The sequence below is a fragment of the Sus scrofa genome, chromosome 13 (genome assembly GCF_054392235.1).
Source record: "Sus scrofa isolate SSC_HxYL_T2T_F1_AM1 chromosome 13, Sscrofa_HxYL_maternal_Yorkshire_Landrace_v2.0, whole genome shotgun sequence".
In the NCBI taxonomy this organism is placed as follows: Eukaryota; Metazoa; Chordata; class Mammalia; order Artiodactyla; family Suidae; genus Sus; species Sus scrofa.
This window is the reverse complement of record NC_139395.1, coordinates 43,293,399-43,318,573: the sequence shown is the minus strand read 5'-3', so window position 1 is coordinate 43,318,573 and position 25,175 is coordinate 43,293,399. Positions and strand designations below refer to the sequence as shown.

The 25,175-nt window shown below is 41.3% G+C and overlaps 1 protein-coding gene across 5 annotated transcripts in view; it reads right to left on the bottom strand.

Annotated features, from left to right (window-relative positions):
- The window catches only part of LARS2 (leucyl-tRNA synthetase 2, mitochondrial), a 167,539-nt gene that overhangs the window by 129,391 nt on the left and 12,973 nt on the right, over positions 1-25,175 (bottom strand). For all 5 annotated transcript variants that reach the window (XR_014822944.1, XR_014822943.1, XR_014822945.1 and 2 more), the window contains exons 4-5: positions 5,597-5,688; positions 2,731-2,791 (exon numbers count right to left, since the gene is read on the bottom strand). Coding sequence is in view for 2 of the 5 variants with exons in the window: in XM_084988037.1 (XP_084844163.1) it covers positions 2,731-2,791; positions 5,597-5,688 (153 nt within the window). In the remaining 3 variants the exon portion in view is untranslated. The remainder of the gene's footprint in view (positions 1-2,730; positions 2,792-5,596; positions 5,689-25,175) is intronic.

Sequence of the window (25,175 nt, the reverse complement as noted above, 5' to 3'; positions counted from 1 at the left end):
ATCCCCTTCCAATATGTGCAAAAGACATGATCAGATCGTACATATTCACACATCCCCAATTCAAACATTCATTAACTGCATGAAAAAAACTTGATCACTAATAATAAGGATTACAGATGAAAACAACTATATAATAACTTGAGAGTGTAAATTTGTAGAACCTTTATGAAGGATAATTTGGCAATAGCAAAGTAATACAGACAAATTGTACCTTTAAGTATCTTTAAATTCAAGTACCATAAGCTCTAAACTTGTTCATGGCTTTTTGAGAATTCATATTAAGGAAATATAATGTGTTCTAAAATTTCTGCTCCAAGCATTGGGGGCAGGGGTGAGCACGACAGTCATAAACTGGCCAGTGGAGCAGCCCAGTCCTGACACTCGGGTGACCAGCAATTAAATGACGTCAATAAAAGTACCCACGTTTTAGAGGTTTTAGAGATCTGAAGAGGGAATTATGGGTACTTGGCCCGTGGGAATTGCTCAGTAACTATTAGCAATAGCAGAAGTAGTGATATTAATCTACAACCCTTCAGACCCATTATCTGAAATGCTGGCAGTCAAATTGTGCTTTGGAATTAAGGCCCATGGGGATATTAAAAGTTAATAGTCTATTTATCCAACTAGATCTAGGCCGGTACTTGGTAATCAGTAATCAATTATATTACTATTCTTAGAGTAAAATACATGAGTATTCATTCTAAGTGAGATAAACATCAGTTCAGGGCAGAATTTGCAGTCAAATGAGTTGTGAAAAAAACTTTCCTTTTTTAGAGCTTTCTGGACTTCAGATTTTTTAAGGAGGGATTGAGAACATGTATTTTATAACAGAGAAACACTAAAATCTACCTAAATGTATCATAGTAAGGAATAAGTTACATAAATGATGATGTCTTCATAAGATGAAAACATATACACCTACAAAAAGCAACTTTTTCAAAGAGTATTTAATAAAATGAAATAGTCATTAACAGCAGGTTAAAAAAAGCAAGATGAAAAATGTGCATTATGAATTAAACTTTGCAAAAGTAAATTACATACATCTTTATAATGTCAGAGTAAAAGACTACAAGGAACTGTAACCAAGGACATTAAATTAACCACAATGACATATGGACTTCATGTTTTTCTGCATTTTCTAATCTCCTATGGTAATCAAGAAAATAAACCATTCATTTTTTGAACTATTTATGGTTCCTATGCAGGACTAGGCTAGTTCTAATCCTAGAGGGTTAACAAGCCCATCTCTGCCCTCTAGGACTCTACCATTGCACCTCTGGAGAGCTGGGGCATTACTCAATTCTCTCCTCGCTAGAATGCATTTCATTCTCTATCAGCCACTCCCCACAGGCACCTCAGGACAACCTGACCCAGGTACCAGGACTTTTTCACACCTCCATCAAACCACACCTTGGTGACCTTGCAAGGTAGTGGTAAAAATGGCATCAATACTGCAATAAGAACTTGATTCAGCCCCTAACCTTATCAAAAGAAGAGAAAGAAAGGAAGGAAGAGAGAGAGAGAGGGAGGGGAGTTGGGGGAGGGAAGGAAGGAAGGAAGAGAAGAAAAAGCAGGAACCGTTGAACTGTGTCTGACTTCTGCCCTTTTTGACTGTATTCTTAAAATCTCAATCATTTAAGAAATTGTGTGGGGGAGGGGGGAGAAGGAGATCTCATTTGGATTTGTTCCAGGTGCTTCCTTATGAGTAAAAGGATGTGAAATTGAACTTGACCAGCCCAGCAATGAAAAGCATCTTGAGGAGTAAATAGGATGCTAAGAGGGGTCACGACATTGGAAGGGCCCTTGGTGGAAAGAACAAGCAGGGCTTCACCTTACCTAATACTACTCATCAGTGTCTAAGGGTGGTCTTTGGCCAGAGCTCGGAAGGGCTCAGCCATATTTAGTGTGTTCCTAACCCAAGTGGTCTTCACTGAACGCCTCCCAGCTCTGGAATTCTCCAGGGGTTTAATACACAGTTTGAGAGCATTTTATGCCAAAAGGCTGTTTCTTATGAGCCTCGATTCTGATTTTGGAATAAAAGATAGCTAAATGATCCATCAACCTACAGCTAACCACCCAAAGGAACCACATGGATTGATATTTAAACACTTTTACATAGATACCAACAGTCTATTTAAACTAATGGAGTTCCCATTGTGGCTCAGGGGTTAACAAATCTGAGTAGGAACATGAGGTTGTGTGTTCGATCCCTGGCCTTTCTCAGTGGATTAAGGATCTGGCGTTGCCGTGAGCTGTGGTGTAGGCTGCAGATGTGGCTTAGATCTGGCGTTGCTATGGCTGTGGTGTAGGCCGGCGGCTACAGCTCCGATTAGACCCCTCGCCTGGGAACCTCCATATGCCACAGGTGCGGCCCTGGAGAAGACAAAATAAATAAATAAATAAATAAACTACTGCTGAAAACAGGAGAAATCCTTGTACAAAGCTTTTGCTACACATAAATCACAGCCAACTGTGAAGTTAAATAAGAAGTTAACTCTCTTAGCTTAATCCCTCAGAAAATTACTTGTGTGCAGGCAAATTATCCACTGGGGATACTTTTTTATTTGTGGAGTGCTAATATCTCCCTTCTGCTTGGGCCGCCCTCCTTGTCCTCCTCCCAACCCAAAGAGAAGTCAGATGTTGTAAGGCCACCCCCCTCCCACCCGACCTCCATGCCAATCAGTCAGGACCCTGGTTAAAACAAAAACCTTCAGGGAAAAGGTGACTCACCCTATCCCAGCTAAAACACAGACCTAGTCGATCAAGCTGCTTCCTCATGTGTCTGATATTACTGTAAAACAAAGGAAAGAGAGTTTGGATTTTAGACACAGGAAAAGCCATAAACAAACTACACTTTCAGAATGTGAATGGGAGACTGGAAAAGTCTAGATTATTCCAAAGGGATTTAAGTGTTGTTTTGCCCTGGCAAGAAAATTTAATCACTAAGAATCAATGAAAATATCTGCATAGTAGGAGACACCTATTCTTGGGTCCCTTACAGAATCCACTAGAAACTTCAACAGTCTTTGGCCCCGAGGACTGGGACTTTCCCTGCCCATTGAGAAAGGCAATCCGTTTGATTTGTGCACTCCTAGTCCATCTGCATGTCTGTATTCTGTACAAATTTAAGCCAAGCATTCACAAACTGAAAAGCAACTGAAAAGAAAAACCTTAACGTACAAATTGCAGAAATCCAAAGGAAATCATACAGTGCTTTGTCCATCAAAACCTAAAACTCTCCATCAATTGGAAAAGAGGAAGAGAAGTGAATTAATTGGCTTTTATATAATATGAAATGAGAAAAATTTTTTTCTTTTAGTTTTTGAAAATTTTTAACTTTTTAACCATTAAAAAAATTGAAATATAGCTAATTTACAACATTGTGTTAGTTTCAGGTGTATAGCAAAGTGATTCAGTTACACACATTTTTTTTTCAGGTTCTTTCCCACTATAGGTTATTATAAGATATTGAATGTAGTTCCCTGGGCTATACAGGGTGTCCTTATTGTTTATTTATTTATTATTTCATTATTATTTATAATAATTTATATATAATTTTATTATTATTATTTTATATATAGTAGCATATCTATGTTAATTTATCTCTTCTCCACCCTAGGCCCAGCCCGCTCCCCTGCCACCATCCCCGATGGTAACCATAAATTTGTTTTCTATGCCTGTGAGTCTGTTTCTGTTTTGTAAATAAGTTCATTTGTGTCATATTTTAGATTCCGCACATCAGTGATATCATAAGATATGTATCTTTCTTGGACTTACCTCACTTAATATGACAATATTTAGGTCCTCTTTTTTTCTATTTAGATAAAAAGGATTAATTCATTTCTACTGTGTTCTCTTTCAGGTCAAGCAGACTGAAAATATGAAAAAACCATGAAATTCGACAGGTGATCTCTGCTTAGCTAACAACAGCTTATTCTACTTCCAGGCCTCTGTTAAGTATTGTTCAGAAAAATGCTTGCTATAGACTGTATCCGTCCTCCTCAAATCCCCCTGTTAAAACCTAATCTCCCCCATGCTGGTAGTTTGAGATGGCACCTATGGGGGGGTAATTGGCTTAGTGCCTTTACTTGCTCCTTCCACCAAGTCAAGACACTGAGGGGAGACGGTTGTCTGTGAACGAAGAAGCGGGTCCTCGTCAGACACCAAATCTGCAGGTGCCCTGATCTTGGGCTTTCCAGCCTCAACAACTGTGAGAGATAAAACTCTGCTGGTTATAAGCCACCCAGACTATATTTTTGTTACAGCAGCTAACTAAGACAGTAATCTTTAATCTTAGTTATTCTTATCTAAGAAACAACGAAGAGGGTTTGGAGAGTCATTTGTGTGTTCATTTTGATGCTTTGTTATTTATAAAGTAATTCTTCCTTATGAGTATTTGCAATTGGAAGGAAAAAGGAGGAGGAAAGGATGACATTTATTAAATTTCTACAGGTCTCATCTTCTTGACCATAGTTTGAGCCATATCCAAATTCTAAATTGTAATTTTTTCGGCAAATTTTGTTAATTTTTCAACTTCATCATCCCAAAACAAGAGGAACTTAGATATTCACCGAGGAAACATATGGCCAGTCTATTCTGGGTGTGGCTTTCTCCGAGGGGAACAGACCCCCCCCCCCCCCCCCCCCCCCCCGCCGCCCCGCCCCAAGTCCCACCTATGCCTCAGGCTTCCATGTATCTTCGGAGCAGCAGTGCCCTGCCCTCTCTCTCCTGATAAAGCCTTGCGGACCTTATACCAGAATGCAGCCAAACGTTCTGGGCTCACACTCAGCCCTTTCACAAAGCCCTTCCTCACCCACCCCTCAGAGGTATAAAGGGCAGGCAGTTCTACTCTCTCCTCAGTGTCTTTCACCTCCCTTTGCTTTATCTTGCCCAAGGATACATTGTAAAAAGAAATATCTACTGCACCTTCCGCATCTCTTTTTTCTTCCTAATCCCTAGTTTCTACTTTTCCAATTAAGGTTAACTGCAGATGAAAGGGATTGATGGAAAAAGGAGGAAGTGATAATTCAAATAAAACGGGTCAGATATGGCATAAAGTTGACGTAAGCTAGGCCAGGGTTTGGCAAATTCCATGGACCAAATTTGGTCCTGGCTGATTTTGTAAATAAAGTTTTATTGGAATAGCCACATCCATTTGTTTATATATTGTTCATGGTTGCTGTCATGATACAGTGGCAGAATTGAGTAGTTGTGACAGACCATATGGCTCACAGAGCTGAGAACATTAACCATCTGGCTCTTTACAGAAAGAATTTGTCTGCTCCTTCACTAGAGCATAGCCATGAAGAAGACAGCCCCTGAATCGGGCCACATAGGTACAGATCCTGCCTTTCCTTCTTGTTAGCTAATCACCTTGAATAAATTACTCAACCTCTCTGTGCCTCAGTTTATTTATCTGTAAAAGAGGGAATAACTATAGTTATTAAAGTCTGCATAAAAAAGGCAAACACCAATACAGGCAATCCTGTTTGTTGCTGGGAAGACTGCAGAGCTTTGCACGCTTTGCTTTCTATATCCAGGCACAGGTTAAGAAATTGTTTAAGGGTTCTGTATGCAAATGTTTGTGAACACATACCTTTGCGTCCAACTTTCCGGATGTAGATTCCTCTCAATTGCAGCATTTTCGGCAGGCAAACCAAAGGCATCCCATCCCATGGGATTGATGACCTGGCACCCAGAAAAAAAAACATCAGCCATGGCAGATTGCTAAAGTGTTTATCAGTCTTCTCTTCTGGGCAATGAGCACGCATTCTATCCCTTCCTGGATGATTTCAAACTATGCTTGCGAAAGCCAGCTGGCTACCTACAACGTAAGCACAGGAGAGAATTTAGAAGGTGCCAAGAGCAGTTATCTCTGAGTAGGTGTTTTCGTGACTACTTTGTACTTTCTTCTTGTCTGTATTGTCTGTAATGAACCCGAACTGTTTTTTGTTCTGAAATTTTAAAAAAGTTTCTTTCAATTTCAGAAATAGGCCTATATAAAAATGTACAAAGGCATTCAGAGTGCTCACCCCATGTTAGTATTTTGCAGTTAAGAAGCTGTGGTGTCCTATAGGGTAGCTAGCCACTAGCCGCCTGTGGTTATAGAAATTTAAACTTAAATTCATTATATTAAATCAAAAAAAAAATTTTTTTTTGGCTGCACCTGTGGCACATGGAAGTTCCCAGGCCTATAGGACTGAATCTGAGCTGCAGCAGCAGCCTATGCCACAGCTGTGGAAATGCTGGATCCTTAACCCACTATGCCATAGTGGGAACTCTAAAATTAAATTGACCTCTTCAGTCACGCTAGTCACCTTTCAAGGATACAATAAGCCAATCTGAATCACTTCCTATGAGACATTTCCATTTCCCAAAGAACAGGGCAGCCTAGGATCTTAGAGCTCAAGAAGTCTGAGATAGATCCTCTGCCCTTAACCCTTTATTTATTTATTTATTATTCAATGAATTTATTACATTTGTTGTTGTACAATGATCATCACAATCCAGTTTTATAGGATTTCCATCCCACATCCCCAGCACATCCCCCTACCTCCCAAACTATCTCCTTTGGAAACCGTTAAGTTTTTCAAAGTCTATGAGTCAGTATCTGTTCTGCAAAGAAGTTCATTGTGTCCTTTTCTTAGATTCCACATGTCAGTGAAAGCATTTGATGTTGGTGTCCATTGTCTGTATGACTTGACTTAGCATGATCATTTCTAGATCCATCCATGTTGCTAAAAATGCCGGTATTTCGTTCCTTTTAATGGCTGAGTAACATTCCATTGTGTATATGTACCACATCTTCTTGATCTACTCCTCTGTCGATGGACATTTAGGTTGTTTCCATGTCTTGGCTATTAAAAATAGTGCTGCAATGAACATCGGAGTACATGTGTCTTTGCCAGTCATGGTTTTCTCTGGATAGATGCCCAGCAGTGGGACTGCTGGATCAAATAGTAGTTCTCTTTTTAGTTTTCTGAGGAATCTCCATACTGTTTTCCACAGTGGTTGCACCAATTTACAGTCCCACCAACAGTGTAATGGGGTTCCTTTTACTCCACACCCTCTCCAGCACTTATTGTTGGTAGACGTTTTGATGATGGCCGTTCTGGCTGGTATAAGGTGGTTTTGATTTGCATTTTTCTAATAATGAGTGATGTTGAGCATCTTTTCATGTGTTTTTTGGCCATCTGTATGTCTTCTTTGGAGAATTGTCTGTATAGAGCTTATGCTCTTTTTTTTTTCTTTTTGCCATTTCTTGGGCCACTCCCGCGGCATATGGAGGTTCCCAGGCTAGGGGTCTAATCGGAGCTGCAGCCACCAGTCTACACCAGAGCAACAGCAACGCAGGATCCGAGCCGCATCTGCAACCTACACCACAGCTCACGGCAATGCTGGATCCTTAACCCACTGAGCATGGCCAGGGATCGAACGCGCAACCTCATGGTTCCTAGTCAGATTCGTTAACCACTGCACCACGACGGGAAATCCTTCTGCTCATTTTTTGATGGGGGTGTTTGTTTTTTTTGGTATGCAGCTGCAGAAGGTGTTTATAAATTTTGAAGATTAAGCCCTTGTCAGTCGATTCATTTGCAAAGATTTTCTCCCATTCTGTGGGCTGTCTTTTCATTTTGTTTAGGGTTTCCTTTGCTGTGCAGAAACTTTTAAGTTTAAGTCTCATTTGTTTATTTTTGTTTTCACTGTCATTAAGAGACGGATCTGAGAAGATGTTGCTGTCGTTTATGTTGGAGAGTGTTTGGCTTATGTTTTCCTCTAAGTTTTATAGTATCTGGTCTTATATCCAGGTCTTTAATCCATTTTGAGTTTCTTTTTGTGTATGGTGTTAGGGAGTGTTCTGATTTCATTCTTTTACTTGTGGCTGTCCAGTTTTTCCAGCACCACTTATTGAGCATACTGTCTTTTCTCCATTGTATATTCTTGCCTCTTTTTTCATAGATTAGTTGGCTGTAGGTGCATGGGTTTAATTCTGGGCTTCCTATCCTGTTCCACTGATCTACATTTCTGTCTTTGTGCCAGTATCATACAGTTTTGATGACTGTTGCTTTGTAGTATAGTCTTAAGTCAGGGAGCCTGATTCCTCTAGCTCCATTTTTCTTTTTCAGGATGTCTTTGGCTATTCTGGGTGTTTTGTGCTTCCAAAGAAACTTTAAAATATTTTCTTCGAGTTCTGTAAAAATGTCCTTGGTAATTTGATAGGGATTGTATTGAATCTGTAGATTGCCTTGGGTAGTATAGTAATTTCAATAATATTGACTCTTCCAATCCATGAGCATGGTATGTCTTTCCATCTATTTGTGTCATCTTTGATTTCTTTCATCAGTGTCTTACAGTTTTCAGAGTACAGGTCTTTTGTCTCTTTAGGTAGGTTTATTCGTAAGTATTTTATTCTTTTGGATGTGATGGTAAACAGGATTGCTTCCCTAATTTCTGATCTTTCATTGTTAGTATATAGAAATGCCCTTGATTTCTGTGTATTCATTTTGAATCCTGCGACTTTGCCAAATTCATGGATGAGCTCTAATAGTTTTCTGGTAGAGTCTTTAGGATTCTCTAGGTATAGTATCATGTCATCTGCAAATAGTGATAGTTTTACTTCTTCCTTTCCAGTTTGGATTTCTTTTATTTCTTTTACTTCTCTGATTGCCATGGCTAGGACTTCCAAAACTGTGTTGAACAGTAGTGATGAGAGCGGACATCCTTGTCTTGTTCCTGATCTTAGCAGGAATTCTTTCAGCTTTTCACCATGATGCTAGCTGTGGGTTTGTCATATATCGCCTTTATTATGTTGAGGTAGGTTCCCTCTATGCCCACTTTCTGAAGGGTTGTTATCAGAAATTGGTGTTGGGTTTTGTCAAAGGCTTTTTCTGCATCTATTGAGAGGATCATATGGTTTTTATTCTTCAGTTTGTTAATGTGGTGATTGATTGTTTGCAGATATTGATTGATTGCAGACACTGATTGATTTGCGGATATTGAAGAATCCTGGCATCCCTCGGAAAAATCCCACTTGATCATGATGTACAATCCTTTTAATGTATTGTTGGATGCAGTTTGCTAGTATTTTGTTGAGGATTTTGCATCTATGTTCATCAGTGAAATCGGCCTGTAATTTTCTTTTTTTGTGGTATCTTTGTCTGGCTTTGGTATCAGGGTGATGGTGGCCTCACAGAATGAGTTTGGAAGTATCTCTTCCTCTGCAATTTTCTCGAATAGTTTCAGAAGGATAGGTGTTAGCTCTTCTCTAAATGTTGATAGAATTTGCCCGTGAAGCCATCTGGTCCTGGATTTTTGTTTGTTGGAAGTTTTTTAATACAGTTTCAACTTCAGTACTTGTGATTGGTCTGTTCATCTTTTCTATTTCATCTTGGTTTAGTCTTGGAAGATTGTACTTTTCTCAGAATTTGTCCATTTCTTCTAGGTTTTCCATTTTATTGGCATATAGTTGCATATAGTAGTCTCTTATGATCCTTTGTATTTTTGTGATGTTCGTTGTTACTTCTCCTTTTTCATTTCAATTTTATTGAATTGAGTCCTCTCTCTTTTTTTCTTGGTAAGTCTGGCTAAGGGTTTATCAGTTTTGTTGATCTTTTCAAAGAACCAGCTTTTTGTTTCATTGATCTTTTCTGTGGTTTTCTTGATTTCTATTTCATTGATTTCTGCTCTGATCTTTATGATTTCTTTCCTTCTACTAACTTTAGGTCTTGTCTGTTCTTCTCTCTCGAGCTGCTTGAGATGTAAAGTTAGCTTGTTTATTTGCGCTTTTTCTTGTTTCCTGAGATGGGCTTGCATTGCTATAAACTTTCCTCTTAGAACAGTTTTTTGCTGCATCCCATAGGTTTTGGAGTGTTGTATCTTTGTTGTCATTTGGTTCTAGGTATTTTTTTAAATTTCCTCTTTGATGTCTTCAGTGATCCATTGGTTGTTTAGTAGCATGTTGTTGAGTCTCCACGTGTTTGTGCTTTTTGCAGTTTTTTTCTTGTTGTTGATTTCCAGTCATACAGCATTGTGGTCAGAAAAGATGCTTGATATGATTTCAATTCTCTTAAAGTTACCGAGGCTTGATTTGTAGTCCAGGATGTGATCAATCTTAGGGAATGTTCCATGTGCACTTGAGAAGAATGTTATTCTGCTGCTTTTGGATGGAATGGCCTATAAATATCTATTAAGTACATCTAGTCTAATGCTTCATTTGGGACCTGTGTTTCCTTACTGATTTTCTGTCTGGATGATCTGTCCAGTGCTGTAAGTGGGGTGTTAAAGTCCCCCACTATGATTGTGTTATTGTCGATTTGTCCTTTTAAGGTCGTTAGCAGTTGCCTTATACATTGTGGTGAAGCTATGTTGGGTGCGTAGATATTTAAAGTTGTTACATCTTCTTCTTGGATTGATCCTTTGATCATTATGTAGTGCCCTTCCTTGTCCCTTAAAACATTCTTCATTTTAAAGTCTATTTTGTCTGATATGAGTATTGCTACTCCAGCTTTCTTTTGATTCTCATTTGCATGGAATATTTTATTCCATCCTCTCACTTTTGATTTGTATGTGTTCCTAGAAGTAAAGTGGGCCTCTTGAAGACAGCATATATATGGGTCTTGTTTTTGTACCCATTCAGCCAGTCTATGTCTTTTGGTTGGGGCGTTTAGTCCATTAACACTTAAGGTAATTATTGATATGTATGTTCTTATTGCCATTTTATTAATTGCTTTGGATTTGTTTTTGTTGCTCTTTTTTCTTTCCTTCTTCTCTTTCTTCTTGTGGTTTGATGACTATCTTTAGTGTTGTATTTGAGTTGATTTTTCTTATTTGTGTGTGTATCAATTGTAGATTTTTAGTGTGCAGTTATTCTTAAGTTTTGATATAAGGGTGTATATATATATATATATATACATGAGATTGATTTAAGTTGTTGGTCTCTTAACTGCAAATGCATCTCCAGTGCCCTGCATTTATATCCTCCTCTTCTAAAGATTTCTGATTTTGGTGGCATAATTGTGCATGGATGATTTCATATCTTTACTGTGCATATACCTTTACTGGTGAGCCTTGCCATTTGTGGTATTTTTGTTTCTGGTTGTGGCCTTTTCTTTTCTGTCTAGAGAAGTTCCTTTAGTATTTGTTGTAAAGCTGGTTTAATGTTGCTGAATTCTCTTAGCTTTTGCTTATCTGTGAAGCTTTTGATTTCTCCTTCGAATCTGAATGAGAGCCTTGTTGGGTAAAGGAATCTTGGTTGGAGGCTTTTTCCTTTCATCACGTTAAGTATATCATGCCACTTCCTTCTGGCCTGCAGAGTTTCTGCTGAAAAATTGGCCAATAACCTTATTGGGGTGCCCTTGTGTGTTATGTGTTTCTTTTCCCTAGCTGCTTTCAATATTTTTTGTCTTTAATTTTGGTCAGTTTGATTAATATGTGTCTCCAGGTATTCCTCCTTGGGTTTATTTTATATGGTGCTCGTTGTGCATCCTGGATTTGAGTGAGTGGCTCCTTCCCATGTTAGGGAAATTTTCACATATTATCTCTTGGAATATTTTTTCTGTCCCCTTCTCTCTCTCTTCTCCTTCTGGCACCCCTATAATATGGATGTTGGTGCATTTAACATTGTCCCAATGTTTTCTCTTTATTCTCTTTTCTGTTCTGCATCCCTAAATTCCACTAATCTGTCCTCCACCTCACTTATTTGTTCTTCTGCCTCCTGGATTCTGCTGCTGGCTGCTTCAAATGAATTTTTTATTTTGGTTATTGTATTTTGCATCTCTTCTTGTTTAAGTTTTATATCTTGTATGTCTTTGCTCAGTGTTTCCTGTAAGTTATCCATCTTTGCCTCCAGTTTATTTCTAATGTCTTGTATCATCTTCAGCATCAACAGTCTAAAGTCTTTTTCCTGGAGGCTGAGAATCTCCTCACCACTTAGCTGATTTTCTGGGGTTTTTTCTTTCTCCCTCATCTGAGTTATAGTTCTCTGTCTTTTCCTTTTTATAGGTTTTTGGTATGGTGACCCTTTACAGATAATAGAGTTGTAGCCTCTCTTATTTCTGGTGTCTGCCCCCTTGTGGCTGAAGTTGGTACAGGGACTTGCTCTAGGCTTCCCGATGGGAGGGACTGGTGCCTGCCCACTGGTAGGTGGAGCTGATTCCTATCCCTCTGGTGGGTGGGGCTTTGTCTCTGGATGGGATTAGAGGTGGTTGTGTGCCTGGGGGTTTACTGATCCCACCTGGACTGTTGTTTGCCCTGGAGCTTCTCAGCACTGATGGGTGGGGCCATATTTTCCCCAAATGGTCACCTCCAGAGAAAGGCAGCTGCTGAATATTGCTTCCAATGTCCTTCTCCCACAACAAGCCACATTCACCCATTTTCCCAGAAGATCCACCAAGAACTGCAGTCAGGTTTGACCCAGATTCCTATGGAGACTTTGCTTTGCCCTGGGACCCAGTGCACTTGAAAGTCTGTGTGTACCTTTTAAGAATGGGTTCTCTGTTTCCCCCAGTCCTGTGGAGCTCCTGCACACAAGCTCCACTGGCCTTCAATGCCAGATGCTCCAGGGGTACTTTCTCCCAGTGCCAGATCCCCACATGTGGGAGTTTGTTGTAGGGCTCAGAACTCTCACTCCTATAGGTGAGTCTCTGTGAAACAGTTACTTTCCAGTCTGTGTGGCTTCCCATCCAGGAGGTATGGGGTTTCTTATATCACATAATCGCTCCCTCCTACCTCTTGATGTGGCCTTCTCTTTGTCTTCTGGAGTAGGATATATTTTTGAAAGTTTTTGGTCCATTTGGTTGAAGATTGCTCAGCTTTTGGTTGTAAATTTTGTTGTCTTTAGGAGCAAAGTTGAGCTCCAGTCCTTCTATTCCGCCATCTTAATCCCATCTCCCCTCAGCCCTTTATTTGACCATCTAAGCAACCATGGCTCAGAAAGAATATGCAGCCTAGCTGGGTCACACCAGAAGCACTGACTTCAAGCCAGGATAGGCCAGTAAGGCATTCATTTCTGCAAATGGATGACTAGTCAGAGCTCAGCTGGCAGCTTCAATAATAAGTTCTCTCAACCTAACTTATATGCTGGGAATGGGGACACTAGTTTAAAACACATGCTGTGGCATCAAGAAACAACCTCAGAAGGCCAGGCTCTCTATTCACTGTCAGGAAGGACACCTGGGAATTCCTGTTGTGGTGCAGCGGAAACAAATCTGACTAGCATCCATGAGGATTCAGGTTCGATCCCTGGCCTCACTCGGTGGATCAGAGATCCAGTGTTGCTGTGGCTGTGGTGCAGGCCAGTACTTGTTGCTCCGATTTGACCCCTAGCCCAGGAACTCCTATGTGCCTCGGTGTGGCCCTAAAAAGCAAAAAACAAAAAACAAAACAAAACAAAACAAAAAAACAAAAAACAAAAAAGGAAGGATACCTGTGTTGAAAACTCAGCCCCCCTACCCTTCTCTGATATTGACCTCAACCACCATGCCAGAAACACAGCTTCTCCCAAAGCCAGATTTCTGAAGCCTCCCTGTGGGTGAGGATGGCCTGAGAAGGTTTCAGTATTTCTAGAAAACACCCCTTTCCAGCTGGCCTTCTTATGTCCTAGCAAGCTCCTTTGTCTGTCTGTCAGCTGCCATGGGCTGGGTTTGTCTGAATCTAAGCTTCTGTTCACACACATCTACTTGGATCATGATGAATCCTCAGATGCACTTGCTGGTACCACCTCATCACTCACATATATCACAATGGGACATTTACCACTAACGAAACAGGTTTTGTTTCCTTTTGGAAACAACTTTTCCCTTGATTATTGAATACATGTTCACTATATATAAGTTGGTATATAGTGAAAAATATTCAGAAGAAAATCAAACATCCATAATTCTACCATATAGCCATATACACCAGTCTTAAATTCAGTAAATTTACATCCACTTTTTAAAAATTGGGATCATATTACCTCTATGTGTGTTTTTTATCCTCTCCCCTTCCCCCCATCTTTCTGTCTCACCCAAGGACTCTCTGAAATGCAAACTATTACCACCCATCCATAAGCACCTACAATTCAAAGTGTCCAAAACTGGACTCAGGCTCTAACCCCAGCCTCCAGATCTGTTTTCTCCAGAGCCCCTCTTAGTAGGCAGCAGTCAGAGAATGGGCATGGCCTTTCCAGTGGTAGAAGCTACTTGCCTCAAAGTCATCCTTCCATTCTGCACATTATGATTTTTTTTTTTTTTTTTTTTGGCTTTTTAGGGCCACACCTGTGGCATATGGCGGCTTCTGGGCTAGGGGCCTACATCACAGCTCACGGCAATGCAGGATACTTAACCCACTGAGTGAGGCCAGGGATTGAACCTATAACCTCATGGCTCCTAGTCGGATTCATTTTCCCTGCGCCACAATGGAAACTCCTATGATTTTTTAATTGGGTTTTAGTTCTGATGGAATAATTCCACCTCAGGAACAAACACCGCTCTCTAAAAAATCAGAGCCCCTCTAAGCCCTTTGGTTAATGAGTGGGAAACACCAACAAAGGCTCACTCCACAGGAGGCTGAGTGGTTTGAAGGGGAGGCTCCAAAACCCTAACCTGCCTTTACTGGAAGTGGGCCGTGAGACCTGAGGCACATCACTCACGCTGAACCTCAACTATCAACCGCGATGGAAGGCAGCCTCATGAACTGCTGAGAATTACATGTTGTGCTGTGTGGTGCACCCAGCACAGTATAGGCACTCAGTAAATGGCAGGACTGGCTGCAGGGACAGCTGCTGTCATCTGCTTGATCTTTAGCACCTCACAACATCGCCTATCACCAGTTCCCTTGTCAGGATCTCAGTCCATGTTTTCTTTGGCCACATTCATTATGGTGACTCTCTGACAACAGGCAGGGAGACACCCTGACCTCACATATGTCCTCATCTACATACATCCCTGGCGGGGGGGCAGGGGGGAGGGTATCTTACAACAAGAGCCTCTGTAGCAGGTTGGTGCCAGGTACTGCAAGTTCTTAACCAAACAGAACAGACCATGAGGCTCAAAGGGCCATCCAGCTACTTGGCCTTTTTTTCCATAAAAGAGTCCCAGCAGTTCTTCTTCCCTGTATAATTAATGGCTCATATCAGGTGCTTTGAAAGTAGCCCAGCTGTTACCACAGCTGACTGGACCAGGAGCAGCCCTGGAGCAGAAGGCAGCCCTCTGTGCACTGGGCAGAAAGGGCCCTGACTCTGCCTGCCCTAGGCAAGGCCACTGCCCAGTAGGTTTTGCCACATCAGGGGTGGTGGTGGGTCTGGTCCACTCAGGTCTGCTTTCTGGAAGGGATACAGGCTTGGTGAACAAGAGTGCTGTGGATCTCCCAGTTTGCTGCTGCTCCTGGAGAGACTGGTTTACCCCATCCTGATATGCTTCCCAGTCCTGGGAATCTGGGTCTGTGACACCCTGGACATCCAGTCTAAGATTACATGACCCCCAAGCTCTCAGTTCTCCCATCCATACTCCTGAGGTCAGTCTGCACAGGCTCCTCTTTTTTTTCCCCTTTACTGTATGTTTCTCAAATTATGAGCATAATACGAGTTTACCCAACACATGATATATAAAGGAAAGCTGATCCTCTTCCCCGGCCCTGACTCCTGTTCTTGACTCCTGAATGTAACAACAACACCAGTCTTCACGTCCTTCCACGCCTTTCTCCTCACTCAACACAACTATACAGACACACGTATGCATGTAGAGCTGGCTGGTATATTTTTATGGAAATGGAACCTGTTGTACACTATTTTATGACTCTTTATTTTTTATGTAACATATCATGGACATCTGTGCAAAACATGTAAGTCTGTATGTGTGTGCACATATACCTGTCTTTTAAAAACATTCTAAAGTTCACCAGGAATATCTATCTCATGCATTTTTAGGAAGCTATTGAGACTTAACCCCATCCAGCCAGACCTTTCAGAGCATCTGAAGTCTCTATTCCACTGGCTAAATGGGCTGACCCAAAGTGCTTCCTCTTTCCAAACAGCACCCTCCCCTTCTTCCAGGAATCCGCTTCTCATCCAACTACCTATAGTCCTGCTGTGAGACGGCTAAGCACAAAACCGATCCCTCTGGCCACAGAGGCATACCTGGTGGCAGTGTCTGAGAAAACATGGCTAGTGTGTGGACAGAAGCAGAAATGGGAGGTGGACAGAAGACTGGGGATACTGATGTGCTTCAAGGACCCAGGCCCAGTTCCCAGTGGGCCCCGGTTCTATAACATCTCCTTTGATTCCGTGAGTTACATCAGGATTGGTTAAAAACACACAAAATGGAGTTCCCGTCGTGGCGCAGTGGTTAATGAATCCGACTAGGAACCATGAGGTTCGGGTTCGGTCCCTGGCCTTGCTCAGTGGGTTAAGGATCCTTCATTGCCGTGAGCTGTGGTGTAGGTTGCAGACATGGCTCAGATCCCACATTGCTGTGGCTCTGGCGTAGGCTGGTGGTGGCTACAGCTCCGATTAGACCCCTAGCCTGGGAAACTCCATATGCCATAGGAGTGGCCCAAGAAATGGCAAAAAGACAAAAAAAAAAACCCAAAAACCAAAAAACAAAAAACACAAAACCTCGTTTTTTGCTTAAACTGGTCTGAGCTGGGTTTCAGACCCTGGTAACCAAGAATCCTGATATCCTTAAGGATACAGCCTTCTCTTGAGTATAGCTTAACCCATAGATGAAAAACATTTCCTTGTATTAACTATTAAACTTTACAGATTTTTCTCTCTTTAGTTTTCAAAAGCTGAAAGAAATTTAGAAAGAAAGAAAAGAAAGAAAGAAAAGAAAAAAAAGAAAAGAAAAGAAAATCCCATATTGGGGATTTATGCTTGATTACTAGAAAGTTCTGTATACTTCCATAGACAATTCCAGAGTACAGCTTCCAGCTGTGCTTTAATTCTCCCAGGGCTGCCTGCTGCCAGAATAATACAACTGTTGTGTAACTATGTTCCATGGGAAAGGGGAAAACTTAATTACCACTTGGTTTCTTTGATGGAACTGCCAAAATGGCACCAGTTCAATGTTTCTGCCTATTAACATTCTGTTTGGTTACCAACCATATTTTTAAATAAAGTCAACACAGAGACAGTCAAAAAAATGAGTCAGGATTGATGTAATATACTTATTCACTTCTATTTTTGTTTTCAGTGGAAAATAACATGAAAAGGTGTTCCTAGCTTACATGTTACCCAATCTATGAAAATAGTGTTAGAAAAATCATAAAGGTTAATATTTCATAGGCTTATCAAAAATTAAGAAAAAAACAAACATCTGCCCTAGAATACAGAATGTGGGAAGTCAGGCTAGTTCCTTCCACCATGGGCTGGACCACTGGGATCAACATTCCTGTGAGCCAAGTTTCTATGAAACGGGAAAGAATCCAGTTACTTCCATACCTTGGGTTTCCCAGACGCCCAGTAACCAAGGGCAGAACTCAGCCTTCTGCAAGATGACCCACTAAGGTCCAGAGGAAACAAAGTAAAGACCTACAACAAGATTACAAAATACCAAAGCCTGTCCCCTTCCCCCAGGCAGTAGATTCTATTTCTATTTCTATATTTCTATTGCTGGTCAAATTGTTACAGCACATTTATATAAAAGATACCATGTCAGTGCTGCCTTTGCCAGCCTCCTTCACCTCTTGGTCTCGTGTACATCATCAAATCAAACACCCCATTCCAGATATAAAAGGCCCACTTTCTTGCCTGTGATTTCTCCATCAACAAGATTCTCTACCCAAAAGATTCACTAGAGAAACTCTAAACTCTCCTTTTTGGTTCTAAACTTCCTATTCTTTTCTACCACCATAACTTGGATTAAGCTTTCCAAAGCTCTACAATTAACTCAACCTATAGCTCACATATGCCAACTAGAAAATTTATTCTAAAAAACGAAACAAAACAAAAAACTTGACATCTGGATTTACATTCTAAGGCCACGTGAACCCTCCTGATTCCTTAGGTATTAACCTCTTCTTGGATGAGTGTTTTCAGCAACAAGGGAATCAAGAAAAATTCCTGGCAGGTATAACTTGGAAGTCCTCAAAATAAACTTCCAAGGTGTGAAAAACCATCATTTCCAGCTGTTCTTCTAACACATGCTTAAGTATTTTAAATTGAGTGAGAAGCCAAGGCGACAGCATAACAACCCAGAAATTAGGATGAGCAGGACACTGTCCCCATCTCTAGACTGAAAGAACAAAGGGATGAAGCAGAGATACCAGAGCCCAATGGCTGAGCCCAACTGCAGAAGCTGAAACAGGCAGATTTAATGAACTGGATTAATGAAGGAGCAGAGAGAGAAACCCCCTGGTTTCTTCTTTCCTCCTACCCTACAATCTTGCCAGAATTTCTTCTTGTCCAAAATTAGTCAGAGGCCAGCTGACACCAGAGCTTGGGAAATGTGGCCTGCAGGGGTCTGCCCTTCTGCCATACAAAGCAAAGCAGAGGATGGATCTGACAGCAAACTAGCCAAAGACCAGCACAGGAACACTAGCAGGACTGCAAAATCTGCTATGATTCAAGACATCAAAGAGGAGTTTGGGCCAGCTACTGATGAGGGGCAGACACAGGGATGACAGCCTTGGCAGGTCGGACCAGAAGGACAGGAAGCAAGGCCTGGAAGCTGGGGCAAGGCCAGCCTCTGGATGACCATGGCTCTTCCCTGACTGGACCTCCTGCCTCCCTTCAGGCAGAGCTGCAGGCATCTCAGAGTTGGCAGGCAAGATAGATGGCAAGCAGACTAGGAGAAGGGATACAGGATAGGACTGCCATGTGTGACTATGTATACAGCTCAAGCTCAAGAGGGAAGGACACTGGAAAATGACAGGGGTCACTGTGCCGAAGGGCCCCAGGGGAGGAGACGGTGGTCAAAGGGGACTACAGCCTTATCTGTATTGTATTTTCCTTTTTTAAAGAGGAGAATATGGAATTTTATGTACAATTAAAAAACACCTTTTTAAGAAGGAAGAAAAGAACAGGCAAAGGTACCACAGTTCTTCCTCTAAGATGAGGAAGGAAGATCAAGTAGAATTAAGACTTTAGAGATAGAAGGGAAGGAAGTCGGGGCAGCTGGTTGTCTGCCTTCCCAAAGAGAGAGAAGTACCAATTCCCCAGGAATGACCAGCTTTCTCTCCCTTTCATCAGAAAACAAAACTGTATACTTGAAACCAATTCAGTTTCTAATTGAGAGCAACCATGGTTACTGCTTCTCAAAAAATTGCTATTTTCAGAGAGTGTTGTGGTTTCTCTGGAGTAGATTCAACACTTTATTTCCAAGAAATGAGAAACACAACATTTAATTTTGTTTAGCAAGTTTAATAACCCATCGTTATTATGGGTTGGGGATCAAAATCGAGCGAATACTTCAGTGTAACGAATCCAAGTGACAGGACCTAGGCCCAAAGCAGAAGCCTTCCTCTGGGAATGCGGAGGCAGATAAATCAGCCAGTTTCCAATCAAAATACTGAACCAGCAATATTCTCCCTTGCAAATTATATCTGAGAGGATAAGCCCTGGAAATCTACTCTCTACTTCCAGATGCTACGGAGATTTGAAATTTTGAAAACGAAATGCCATGTGATGCCCTCTCTGGGCACTTCATAAACACTTGTTGATGGGGGCTCAAGTGAAAAGCGATGAAACGTATATTACGGCTCACTCACTAAGAACTCCTCTTGCTTCCTGATATTTGTGGGTAACTGCACTATGATCATGTGGCTGCCAGACACATAGCCTAAATTTCCTTCCCTCTCCACAGTGAAAAGCAAAAAGGCCCAAGCAGGAAACTCTACTTAGGTAGTGCCCTGCAGTGTCCTGCTGAGACAAATTAGTCCATGTCCAGCTCGGTGAGGGGGACTTGGAAGTGTGAGGCTTTAATGGTCCTGCTTCTGGCCCAGAAGATGCTGAGAAGACCCGCTGAAGTGGGAGGTGGGTAATTTTATTTTCTAACCATCTGTGCATACAACATATGAAAACACAACAAAATCACCATATGGTACTAAGCTTTAAATATGTCATCAGACATTGTACGAGTTAAAGAAAAAACCAATTGGCAGTGTGGCCTTTTCTGATTCCTGAAAGAGAATCATTTATCTCTGGCTTCAAGTGGCCCCTGCTTAAATATCCAAACCTCATGACTACCTTCTTATTGCTATTAATAATTGGGTTACACAAGAAAATTGCTTTACGGTTTTTAAAGAGTTTTCTCATAGATCATCTCACATGAACTTTGCAACAAATCTGTGAAGAGGAAGGTGGGGAAGCCACAGCCATTGACTGAAGCCACAGATTCCTGACCAATTCATCACCCCTTCCACATGTCAAGTCCACATGTAATCCACCTGTGTGCCCAAGGGCTGCCCAGCTCTTTGTGACTTTAGCTTTCCCCCGAGAGAACTGTGATGCTTATGACCCACGCCACAGCTGCAGCAATGCTGGATCCTTAACCACTGCGCCAGGCCAGGGACGGAACCTGTGTTACCACTACAGAGGCAGAGCCGGACCCTTAACCCACTACTCACAGCTTATCTCTATAAACTACAATAAGAACGTGGGGGACCCCAATGACGTACTGGCACTTTTGTCTCATTTCTCTCCTATGCACAACTTATTTGCACTACAGGAGGAAACCAAAGCAAAAGTAACCTTGAACTTTCCAAATCATCATTCTCACCCACTCTCAAACCCAATTACAAATTTGTGGTCTGGCTAAACTCACAAAATGCAAGGACAAACTACAGACTGGGAGAAGATATTTGCACTGCATTTAACTAACAAAGAATCCAATAATCTCGACTACATAAATAACTCCTATAGAACAACATGAAAAAGACAAACAACCCCAGAGGAGCTTGGCAAATAATGTGAGAAAGCCAATTAGAGAAGATGAAGCTTAAATGAATAATAAATACCTGAAACTATCTCAGCTTCACTAGGACGGTACTCAGGAAAATGTAAATTAAAAACACAATTAGAGGACATTTCCTACATAATGAATTAGCAAGATTAAAAAGTCTAACATTGATAAGTGTCGTCAAGGATACAGGGCAGTAAGAAATGTCATTCATTGCTGGCACCAAGACTTTGGAAAGCAACTTGGCAAGATATATACATGCTGAGGTTGTGCACAAGCTGTGACCCAGAAATGCCACTTCTCCCACAGGCTAAGGAGTCAGGGACAAGGATATCCATTGGAGCAAAACTCTGAAACAACCTAAAACTCTATCAATGTGAAAATGGATAATTAAATACGGTCACAATGATACAGCACTTCTAATAGATGAACTAACTCTAGAGACACAGTTAGAAAAAAACGAGTAAATCTTGAAGCAAAATACTGGCGAAAAAAACCATGCAGAATATTAAGACATCTTTCATAAAAAATGGAAAACACACAATACTCTACGTAAGGGTATATATCCATAAACAACATATAGAATAAATCATGAAATCATGAAGGCAAAGGTTATACACCAGCTATTTTTAAACTGGAGGATTGGAATCTGATTGTGGAGAGGCACAACTGTATCTGTAACATTAAAAAAAAAAAGCTGAGATTAATAAGATTAACGGTAATATCTATTACATCAGGATGGCAGGTCTGAGTACTTATGATAATGTTCTCTGCACTTCTATGTGGGAAATGCTATTAACTTTTTCAAGTATCCTAATTAAGCTCAGGGGGTAGAGACTACCTAGGGAAAGCGGACAGAGAGAAAAAGAGAAAGCAGCATAGAACTGAATCTGACGTAGAGTGGACAAATCCCTCAAAACACACAAAACAAAACTGACACAGAAAAGAAAACAAACAAACAAACAAACAAATAAAAAAAAACAAACAGAAGATCTCAATAGCCCTATAACCATTAAAGAAATAGAACAACTTCCCACAAAGACAACTCGAGGGTCAGATACCATCACTGGTGAATGCTACTGAACAATAAAGGAAGAAAGAACACCAATAATAATGCTTTCAGAAAATGGGAAGATGGGAACACTTCCTAACTTTTTTTATAAGCCAGCATAACTCTGATGTTAAACAAAAAGACATTATAAAAAATTATTAACAAAAGAATACATAATATATATAGACATTCAAAAAATACATCCTGACCAAATGAAATTTGTTCTAGGAACACAAGGTTGGTTTAGCATTTTTTTTTTAAATCAATCAACATAATACATTACATTAACAGATTAAAGTTGAAAAACCATGTATAATCTCAGTAGATGTAGAAAAAATATTTCACAAAAATCAATACCCACTCATGATAAAAACTCTCAGCAAACTAGGAGTACAGGCATAACCTCATTTTACTGCACTTAGCCTTATTGCACTTGGCAGATACGATGGGGTGTTTTATTTTACAAACTGATGGTTTGTGGTAATCCTACATTGAACAAGTCTATATCAGCAGCATTTTTCTAACAGCATTATTTTTAAATTAAGGTATGTACCTTTTTTTTTTTTTTTTGTCTTTCTAGAGCTGCACCTGTGACATATGGAGATTCCCAAGCTAGGGGTCCAATCTGAGCTACAACTGCTGGCTTATACCACAACCACAGCAATGCAGGATCTGAGCTGTGTCTGTGACCTACACCACAGCTCACTGCAATGCCAGATTCTTAACCCACTGAGCAAGGCCAGGGATCGAACCCGAAACCTCATGGTTCCTAGTTGGATTTGTCTCTGCTGCACCACGATGGGAATTCCAAGGTATGTACATTTTTTTAGAGATGACGCTGTTGTGCTATTGCACACAAGAGACTACAGTGTAATGTAAACATACTTTTTTTTTTTTTTTTGCTTTTTTTTTGCTATTTAGGGCCACACCTGCAGCATATGAAGGTTCCCAGGCTAGGGGGTCTAATCAGAGCTGTAGCCGCCAGCCTATGCCACAGCCACAGCAACGCCAGATCCTTAACCCGCTGAGCGAGGCCAGGGAGCGAACCCACCTCATGGTTCCTAGTCAGATTCATTTCCACTGCGCCACAACAGGAACTCCTAAACATATATGCACTGAGAAACCAAAAAAGTTCGTGTGACTTGCTTTACTGCGCTATCTGCTTTATTACAATCCTATGGAACAGAACTCGCAGTATCTCCAAGGCCTAACTGTAATAGGGAACTTTCCAACCTGGTTAGAGATGCAAAGATGCAGCAGAGCAGGAAAACCCTGCGGAGTAAGCTGGGAGGAAGAAATCAAAACACAGGAGAAAACCCTGGAAAGTAGGGTCTCATGTCAAGAGAACAGTCTTCCAAGGACGGGAAAATGGTCCACTGTATGACATGCTACTGAGGTGAGAAAGAGGAGGACAGAGACACATCCAGGGAGGTCACTGGTGACCTAGAAGAGAGCAGACTTGGTACACGGGTCACTCCATTTTTATTTCCCATATGCTGTTCTTGGTGCGCCTTAGAATGATTTCTATACCTCCAGTCAAGAATTGAGCAAATCGGAGATCCCGCTGTGGCTCAGCAGAAATGAACCTGATTAGATTCCATGAGGTTGCGGGTTCGATCCCTGGCCTCACTCAGTGGGTTGAAGATCCGGTGTTGCCATGAGATGTGGTGTAGGTCACAGACACAGCTCGGATCCCTCGTTGCAGTGGCCATGGCATAGGCCAGCAGCTGCAGCTCCAGTTCAACCCCTAGCCTGGAAACTTCCATATGCCACAGGTGTGGCCCTAAAAGGCAAAGCAAAACAAAACGAAACAAAAGATGGACTTAAGTAAATCAACCAATAAGTAACAAGTTATAGAAAAAGGCAAACTATACTAAATTTTTCTTAGGCTTACTGACCAATTTTGAACCTAAGACTCCTATATTACTATATAATACAGCAGAAAGAATAGTGTTTGGAATAAAGCTGGGGCTCAAGGACTATGCATTGAAGGAATTAATCAATACATATGTCAGATGTATTGATATTCCAGATCCAATATTCCTTCCCTCCTTAGAGTAAGGACCACTGAACCTGACCCGAATCCAATCTCACTGTATCCCTGGGACTAGTCCCGACACTGGGAAAGAAGGGTTTTAAAACAACAGGAAGCCCAACAGGCTTTCACACTATTGACTATTACAGAGATTTCTGTTTCACTTTTGCCATTATTGCTCAGAAATAGCAGAACAAGTTTTCACTGTATTTGGCAGTTATTTGGGGTTGGATCTCACTTAAATATGGGCCCTGAAAATTAACAAGAAATTAATTTCAGGAATATCTGGAGGACACCCCCCCCACCCCAAAGAAGGCCTATGATCTTAAAAAAAAGCAACTGAGGAGTTCCCGTCGTGGTACAGTGGTTAACGAATATGACTAGGAACCATGAGGTTGCAGGTTCGGTCCCTGGCCTTGCTCAGTGGGTTAAGGATCCGGTGTTGCCGTGAGCTGTGGTGTAGGTTGCAGACACAGCTCGGATCCCGAGTTGCTGCGGCTGTGGCATAGGCCAGCAGCTACAGCTCTAATTAGACCCCTAGCCTGGGAAACTCCATGTGCCGAGGAAGCAGCCCTAGAAAAGGCAAAAAGACCAAAAAAACAAAAACATAAAAGCAACTGAAACTCAGGAACAGAGGAAATCCTAGCTGCCTGCTGGTCATACTGACTAAGATACCAAAACTAAATAATGGTTTCAGGCACCAACCAAGTCACAGGACAGATAATACAAATTGCAGGTAATGGTTTACAGTCAAGCTGCTTCTCAGAAGGTAACTCTGTGCAGCAGGCCCCGGCAGAAGAGAGCACGGATTCATTTATTAAATGGCACTGAATGATTCTGCACAGTTAAGTCAGATTGGTATAAATAATAATCATGGCTACCACTTACTAAGGGATACATGTGCCAGACACATGTACTATCTCATTTAACCTGCACAATGGCCCAGGAGGGAAGAATAGTTATTATCCCTATTTCCAAGATGAGAAAAGTGGGATTCAAGGACATTTAATGACTTGTGTAGGGTCACCCAGTGAGGAAGTGGTATAATGGTGTTCAAACCCAGGTTGCCCAATCCCAGGGTCCAGCGTGACCTTGGGCTTCAGTTACTGCAAGGGACTCCCTTTTGTCTTTTGGGCCTGGGCTGCCTACAAGGGTCCCAATGCCTTTGAGTCTGGAGTCCTACCTTGAGCTTTCTCTGTAACATCTCATCCATCCA